General features: G+C 38.2%; 1 protein-coding gene across 2 annotated transcripts; it reads right to left on the bottom strand.

The window, feature by feature from the left end:
* Positions 1 to 231: 231 nt before the first annotated feature.
* On the bottom strand, positions 232 to 4919 carry LOC143878267 (spindle assembly checkpoint component). Of its 2 annotated transcripts, none has more exons than XM_077380564.1 (9): positions 4793 to 4919; positions 4493 to 4662; positions 4330 to 4392; positions 4147 to 4166; positions 3736 to 3780; positions 3039 to 3106; positions 2339 to 2481; positions 689 to 777; positions 232 to 529 (listed from the first exon to the last, which is right to left on the bottom strand). In XM_077380564.1, the coding sequence occupies exons 1-9, from the start codon at positions 4863 to 4865 to the stop codon at positions 418 to 420; spliced, it is 783 nt and encodes a 260-aa protein (XP_077236679.1). In that variant the 5' UTR covers positions 4866 to 4919; the 3' UTR covers positions 232 to 417. The 2 variants fall into 2 exon arrangements, with proteins under 2 accessions (XP_077236679.1, XP_077236680.1); XM_077380565.1 differs by having other exon boundaries at positions 2339 to 2478.
* Between the last annotated feature and the right edge of the window lie 4059 nt (positions 4920 to 8978).

Below are 8978 nucleotides of genomic sequence, written 5' to 3'. Positions count from 1 at the left end.
AACCTCTCTTACCTCCCAAGAGGCTTAGGATGTTCTAATGTGCTCACCTCGTCTTTTCTGTCAGCCATATACATACCCTCATCATACTCGTATGCCAGAGCAGTTCAGCCAAATCCATTATAATTGGTTCGATCAAAGGGTTTTATCTATGATTCTCTACGAGGGGCAATAAGGATTAGTGGAAGCATCATATCATTCCATTCTAAGAACACCATGTAAAGTTGTAAAGAATAAACCAACTCAGTAAATCAGCTATCATCAGAGAAGAACAATAGGATAGACAAATGAATCCTCCTAAGTTTCCAATGGCCCAGAGCTTACCAAAGTATCTGACTTGGTATATTTTGGTTCACCTCTTACCCATGTGTACAGCAAGAAAAAAGTTCAACTCCTTGAGGTTCTGCTAAACTCCATCAGCTACAAGAGTCCCAAGTCTCCCATGTTGTCAAACTGACAGCTTGGACATGCATACCTCCTTTGCAACTCCTCACCATAGGAAGCATATGCCTTTTCCGATTCCTCAGTCTGCTTGTTGCTAGTCAAAGAAGAGCATCTTGTGTAACTTTATCCATAGACTATGGTCTATGTATGTGTGGTATCTTAGTATAAGGTAATAATAAAGATACATATCAAGCAGATGATTTTGCAAGAATTTGTCCAAACACGGTTAAATTGCTAAAAAGGATATCGTGCTAAATCCTGCAGCTCTTTAGTTTCTTTCGTAACTGCATCCATAAGGAACACCCTTCTTTCACTGTTGGCTAGCTCCTGCAGGATCTGCGGTGATAATCTTCAATAAGCCACTTTGATTATCTGTGTTAGAATATAACTAAAAGGAAACAATTTGCAAATATTTATTTATACATCCAAGCAGATGTTCCATTGGATCAGGCTCTGTACTGGCACAACTGTACAAGTGATGCAGAATCACATACTAATATATATCAGCTGTAATTTTATTAGAGCTAAAAAGGAAAAAATGAGCTAATATTGGCATCCCCTTATTTTGATATTGGCACCCCTTTCTTTTTAAAATTTACTGTTATGGCTGGTTGTTGGGAATTGTAACAGCTAGAGGGGACGTTCAAAACATAACTGTACAAATTTCAAACCAAGGGTATGGAAATATCAAACCAAGGGTGTTTAAATATCAGTTTCAAGGATAAATTATCTAGTAAATTGCCTAGAAAATGTATTGATTGAGGGGGAGTATTTTTAGTGCCTAACAATCGATTCGTTACCACCAATTTGAGAGAAACCTAACTAAAATGTCAATCCATAGCTCCTCAATGGGGTTTTCATATGACCAATGAAACTTGAAGCAGCTTGGAATATCCTTTCTACCACATTCAACAACCTATAAGCTACTTCTTTTGTTCTTCCTCATAGACATATAGAAAAACTATAACTTCACTTTCAAGATATTAAGCAATAAGTCATTGTTGTCAATAAGGTAGTCAGGGGCGGAGCCAGGAATTTACACTTTGGGGGGGGGGGGGGGGGGGGGGGGGGGGCGCAAACTAATTTACACTTGCCCTCATTGGTCATTGGGAGGGCCATGGCCACTAAACTAGCTTAGAATGCATATACAGCCAAAAACCATAAAAGAGACTTTGCAAGTCATTGGGGGGGCCATGGCCCCCCTCATGCTCTATGTGCCTCCGCCCCTGAAGGTAGTGATGGCAGTTCTTAGGCATAGCATTGGTAACTATGGCAGTAATCAACAGAAGATAATTAGGTCATATGTTTGTCTCCATGAAAGCTGTAGAAGTATGGGGAATTCAGGATTTGTGACAAAATAATCTTACCAAAAGTCTTGTTGAGGCTTGAGATCGTGAACAATTGGAGAGTGAGACATTTGGGTTGAACACTCCAACTCAAGGTGAGTTGTGAGAGAGGGAATCTTCACTATTTAAAATCTAATTGAATGAGGTGGACAACAGTATGAAGGATATGTTTCCTAAAGAGTTACAAAAACATCTCAGAACTAGGAAAAGGACAATCACTAAGAAAATTCATAAATATTGAATGAGTTGCTGAAACATGCATATCAATTGCATAATTTTCTTTATTAGCTAACTGATTTCGTTCCCATGCAAGTGCTACTTGATTAAATGTTTCATACATTGCTTCATTGTACTTTCAGTCCTCCTAGGTTATGGTTTTTCAAGCAGGCATATGGTATGGGCGGTAAATCATTACCACACATAGGATGAAATCCCAAAGGCAAAACTAAGTAACTTATAAACCTTTCTGGGAAACAGAATTTAAAAGATGAAACAATCGTGCACACATAGTGCCGGTAATATACATAAATAACAAAGAATCAACTTCTAACCTCTTTATGAATACTTTGTTCTTCTTGGTACTCCTGTTCCTTTATATGTGTTTGGTCATTAATGCCCACAAGTTTATCCTCTACATCTTTTAAACCATCTTGAATATTGAAGAATCCTTGCTTTCCCTGTAACTTCTCTTCTGCTTTGGAAAAATTACAAAGCACCTTAAATTACAAGGTGGAAAACATCCAAAGAATTCACACTGACATGACATTATAATGCCCCCCCCCCCCCGCCCCCAACACACACACACACACACACACAACCACCACAAAAGAAAAGGAAAGAAAAAACATTTTCTCTACATATATTATGAAAACTGGATAAGTACTTTTATTAAAATTGATGAAAAAAAACCCTGAATGTTTTTATTTTGACCTAATTACCCTTGTAAACTACCACTTTTACCAATATATACCATTTAATTGAAATCACAATTTTTTTGATGAACTAATTGAGATCACAATATTAAGATGTAGGATTTATAAAACTTAATTTTCCGATGTCACACTTAGATTCATTGCCAAATAGCAGAATATACCAAGTTTCTATATAATAAAATGTTAACCCAAAAACTGAAAGACTTCCAATAATTGACTGCCATACTTAAATCTACTATGACATGTGCAGGATGAATGACCAAGAAAATTGTGCCGTTTTCTCATCAGATAAGTTTTGAGTAAAATCAATTCCACATACCAGCATACGATGGAAGTTCAATGTGTTGCCCTTTATCAAAAGAACCAACTGTCATCTCTTGAAATTTCCTGCAGAAGCAAAATAATTACTAATCAATCCATAATCATTTTTCCCAATAGCTGACAGTTGACTAACAGATAAATACTTGTAACAATCAGGTAAAGTCAATATAAAATGTAGAAGAAATAAAAGAGGCAACCTTTAATAATGCTCACCAGTCCCTATGACATCTGAAACAATGTCATTCAGAAGCAGTTTTCACAAGTACATCAATAAGTGGGAATGTAGGATATTCTAGGCCAATATAAACTGTCAGACACTTGGAATTTATAGATAAGAGAAACAAAGAAACTGTGTTCTTCAAATGGTAGTTTCACTTCAAAGGTAAAAGTGGACCTAATATGCCAATTTGTAAAAGCTGAATAACACTGATGAGCACTTATTAACAACGAGGGAGAAACTAAAAAGACATAGTATCGAGAGTTCGAGACCACTAATGCCCTAGTAGTTAAGATGAGTAGCTTGTCACTATTTTAAATTTCCATTCATCAAAAATAGTATAAATCATCATTTAACAAACTACATCTCAAATGCAACATAAAGCTTTTGAATATCACATACGCAAGTGTACACCAAAAAAGGCAATGGAAAGAACAAGAACGAGAACACATGCTGAGAGAGAGAGAGAGGGGTGTACCTTATTTTCTTGTTGAGAGCAAACATGTAGCTCACAAACTCATCTCTACATCAGCATGAGGAATGAAACGATCAGGCATGCACATAAAATTTAAAATTGAAGGAGGAATTTTGATTTCGTTTTAAAAAAAAATTAAGGATTAGATCCACTAATAGTAATTGAACTCTCCCCAAAGTTCCCTCCTGTGATATGAGTTATCACTCCTCGATCACATATACTACCACAGACAACTAACTGCCTTTTCCAAATGAAATGGAATAATCCTTACAAAAATTGGATCGTACATCCAGACACCATAGGTATACTAGAGTATGAAACTGGTGTTTTATCATTTCAAGGCACCGAAAAATATGCTTCTCACAGGAAAATAAAATGTAATCTCTGTTATTACAAAAATGATGAAATCCATACCGTGAAATTCCCTCCTCATTCTTCGCATAATTAGACCGCCATGGTACACAGATCCAGGTTCAAATCCAATATTTCCATGAATTCACAGAAAGAACAACAGAATCAGACAAAAGGAAACAACTCCGATCCCGTAGAGACAAAAAGAAAACCTGAAAGTTTCACGGATAATAAGAGATTACAAACCTTCAGAGCTCTTAAATCAGATCCGATCTTTGATATCTCTTCTTGAAGCAAAGAAGTCCTAGCCTGAAAGTAATTTAAACAGAAAAGTAGAAAAACAAAAAGAAATTCATGAAATCCGATAAGAGATTCAGTCATCGAACAAAACTGCAGAACAAATCCAGACCTCGAGCGCTTGGATCGAAGCTTTGTTCAGATCTGATTCGACTTCAGAGCCTCTGAGCTCCTGCTCGATCATTTCCTTGGAGCGTTTGGCGTTCTCTAGGTCTGCATTTGCAGCGTCTAACTCGGCCCTAAGCTCTGCAAATCGTTTTTTGAGATCGGAAACCCTACGCTCTAGATCTCGTGAAAAAAGAGAAGATAAAAGGAAAACGAAAGAGATCAGATAAAGTAGGGGGTTTTGGAAGAGCAGGAGAGTTAGCAAAAAGGGGGAAAACGTTAAAGAATGAAAAAAAAGGAATTTCACCTCCTTGGGATTTTTCAGTGGCGAAATCTCGAATTAGCGTGAGAAGTTGCTTTCGATTATCACCTTCCGCCATGAATGGAATCTGAAGCTGGTTCTTCCCGCGCTCGCACTAGACTTTGGTTTCGTTTAAGCCTTATATATATAAGGAGGAGGTTTGCTAGTAAAACGGGATCCCGTGCTGGAAAAAAGCACACGGAGTCCTCATCGTGACACGTGTGCAAACAACAAAAAGAAGAGCGCCTATCCCACAAAAGCAAATAAAAAAGGGTGACGATAAATTCCCACCCCATGTGGGATTATTCGGACCACTTTAACGTGAATTGATGTCGCAGACTTTAACGCTTTTCCACGTTCCAGGGGTGCGAATTTATCATTGCCCAAAAAACCCATTGGCCATATCTATTGTACCAGTTTTAGAAGTGCTTTCCTTGTAAGAAGCGACCAACGGAGGCAGGGGGAACCCCCTGTTTTTTTAATTCTTTTATTTATTTTGGTCTTAGACAAAACATCCCTTGATTATATTTATTTTGCATGCTCTTGCTCACTGTCGGTGTTTTTGGTGATATGAATGGTTGCTTTCGCTTCCCTCTGTAAGTTCTTCCGAGATAAAATTGTTACTAGTTCTGCCAATTCGCCTGGGTTGTATGGAGCCAATTCCCTTAAGAGGTGCTAATTACTTGAATTGTATGCATGGTTTTCAGATTAGCTTTCTAAGATTGTGTTTTTCATCTTTAATCCTTCTATGGTTTTGCTGTTGCAGAATAAGGATTTTTCTTTTTCCCTTTGAAATTGCCAAATTAATGTTGAGGAAATGTTGCACTTTGCTTGCCTGATGCAAACTCTTGCTAGGTACGTATGCTCCCATCACATGCACCAGCGTTCCCCAGTAATTCATAATCATGTAGGCTAATTACGGATCGCGTTCTACTGATACCCATTATTAAAGCTCAAGAAGAGATTCAAACATGGTATAAGGTGGGACCTGGAAAAACAGAAGACACGAGAGAGGGGAATTTGAACACCATCATCCTTCTTTGGTAGTTTAATGGCGTCATAAACTGTTTGTGATCATTGCATCCCAACTGTGAAGCAGAAACAAGGTTGTATACTTAAAACTGACCCAAGTTAGTTTTTCATCCTTTCAACATTATACCCCAATTTGAACAATCTTGTGGTAAGGAAAGATAAAGAATGGAAAACAACTTCCACCATACATTTGAAACAGCTCAAATCAAACACAACGTCCTACAAAAAGAGATAAAAGCATATAACAGATTAACAATGAACACATTTCATTCGCGTTAGATGGGATGCGTTAGGATTGAGAGATTTCGGGGCGAGCTGGGTTAGGTTGACCCACTCTATCCGAGGTTTGAGTTAGGTCAAGTTAGGGTTGAGATAATGCTACCTCGAGTTGGACTTAGGATATGGATCGATGGATACAGTTCGGATCTGGGTCACCTGGGTCATGATCCAAAATAATCTTGGATCTTAGGATATGGATCGATGGATACAGTTCGGATCCTATTCTTATCCTCAAATCCTGTTCATTAATGCTCTGATACTCTGGCCATCTGTGGTCATCCTTGTATTTTGTTAGAGTTCGATTACACAGGCGGACACTAGTATCAATCGTAAGAATCGACAATGGGTCCCACATAGGTACTCTTGAGCATAATCAGGACCGTTAATTTAATGGATGGTACGCCAAATCGTACTCAGTCAATCAACAATTGAACTTCTATTGGTGGAACCCTAAAAGATGTCAAATAGATCTTGGGGCTAGGATCTTCTGATCCAGGGGAGGCAAATGGCAATAGGCCGAACTTGTCATTTCCAATCAGATAAAGGGATCATCAACCTGTATGGGTGTGGCTCTCTGGCTTAAAGTATTCTCCACATTGGTGCGAGTTCGAATCCCCAAGCTTGCCCGATGCACGTGGTTTATGAGTGATTGCGCGTATCCGTGGGGAATAGTCATGCCCTAAAAATTGGAGTGGGGGATACTCTATGAAATCCTTAAAAAAAAAAAAAAGATCAAGGGACCATAATCATGTTGACATACCACGTCTGGGCCCAAAAAAGTTGCCGTTAAAAAGTCGGTTTGCATTTAGGAAATGATACATTGGCTCCCTTTTCTTCCATGGGCTACCTACTTGCAGTGTAAAAAGAGTAATCATAAATATGCTAAAGGGGTAGCTGGGGGAAGAAAAGGGGACAAATATATCACCTCACTTTTCATTTTATTAATGTGGGACCACTAATCTTGGATGATATCTTAAAATTTCCAAAATGGGCGAATACGAGGAGGCCATCGATTGGATCGCAAGGACGTTTGACATAGTACGCTTTTAGGGCTTCCCGCATCAAGTTTGGAGAGATTTGATGAGCCTAACCATCTAAACCGTGTAACTATGATCATTGAATTGGATGGCTTGGAGTAGCCTGACTTAAGGCCCATCCACATGCTTTACCATTAGGATCTCCCTCGAATGAGAAAGGGGCCTACAAGCACATCAACGACCATAACGAGAAGACTACTAGTAAGTAGCAAGTTGTGTTGAGGGCTTCTTGATTTGGTGGGCCCTACGATGGATTGGTTTTTTTCCGGCTAGGAGTCCAAAAACGGTGGATCCTCAGCTTCTACATAACCGTTTATTTTGCATATCAGTGATCCTACGATCAAGACGGTGTGGTGAGGATGGCCCACCACATAATGATCTCAGACGCAGTACACGCATGTTACATGCATGGTAGATGAAAGGATAAGGGTGAGATCATACCAGTGCAAATCCAATGAATCACATCATAAATCCAAAGTTAAGCATGCTCGGACAAGAGTAGCACTAGAATGAGTGACGTGCCAGAGAAGTTCTCTATGTCTCACTTTTTTGGGGGTTGGGCATGCAGCTCAATAGTTGAGGCTTTGTTTCTCAACCTTAGGTCGTAGGTTCAATCCCATCTTAGCTGCTTGGAAAAAAAAAAGTAGATGAAAGGACATGAAGCCCAGTTTTTTTTTTTTTTTTTTAAGGGAAGGGTTTTTGCCTTTGACACTCTCTGCATGGCCTGCTCCCCTGCACTGTACAATGAATTCCATGGTGTTTGCACATATTTTTCATTTTCTTTCCATTTGCTGACATCATTTCTTTTTTCCTTTCTCTCCAGTATCTTAAATCGACCCCATGTGTCTATCTCTCCTCTTTCTCTCTCTAACCCAGAGGAGAGAGAAAGACACATGGGGAGTTGATTTAGGATATATGGGGGTCGATTTATCACTCCCCTATAAAAATCATCCAAGAGTTTTGAAATATTGTCCATCCTCAGCAACCACTGGGTGTTAGACGGTTTGGATCATTCGACACAAGTGGACTTCACCTGTACTAGGTGATGTCAATGATCTAGCATTAATTGATAAAATAAAAGAATTATATTAACCTTGGATTCATTTTTAATAAAGTCCTAACCATAGTTAGCAAAACTTTTCAAAAAAAATAAAAAATATATGTGCTTTGTAGGTTTGCCGTTTAATACTTTACAATTTTAAACTAGTTTTAAACGTGTTAAAACATTTTACGACAAATAAATCTGGTTTTTAATTAAGGAAAAGTTTTAAACATATTAAATGCGGTTTTTAGTACCAACTTTACAATTTTGCTTTGCTCTAGTTTGTAAATAACAAGATTTTAAACTTTGTAAATGTGTTTCGTGTTTTCATTTATTTGACCATTTTTTACTACGTTTTTTTTAGCCAATATGGTATTAAAAGAATGCACTAATCAGATCTTAGAAGATTTGATATATTCTAACATTAATGAACAAGATTTGAGCACAACAGACTGGATTCAAACCGAGTCTATTGGATCCATATCCTACGGTCCAATAATATTTTAGAACACGGCCTAGTGTCATAAATCGGATGGAGCATCCTAGATACAAATGGTGGCAAGGTATAAAATAGATTTCATAATTATGTTATGTCTACTAATGCGCGGCATTTTCGTAGCATTAAAAAAAAAGAGAGAACGATTCACACCTGTTATCAGCCATGACCTTGGACGCCTGAGGGAGAAACTTTCCTGGTTTTGATCGGTCGGTGAAAATATGAAGAAATTCTTGTGAGTGGAGGCGATGGAAGAACGAATAGAAATGGAAACTGGCCATTTTTTGGGGGAAGATATTAGATTTT

Source organism: Tasmannia lanceolata, unplaced genomic scaffold (genome assembly GCF_043159265.1).
Source record: "Tasmannia lanceolata isolate RefF3 unplaced genomic scaffold, GAP_Taslan_0.1 ptg000006l, whole genome shotgun sequence".
NCBI lineage: Eukaryota > Viridiplantae > Streptophyta > Magnoliopsida > Canellales > Winteraceae > Tasmannia > Tasmannia lanceolata.
The sequence above is the reverse complement of the archived record's forward strand: the minus strand, read 5'-3'. Positions and strand labels throughout refer to the sequence as shown.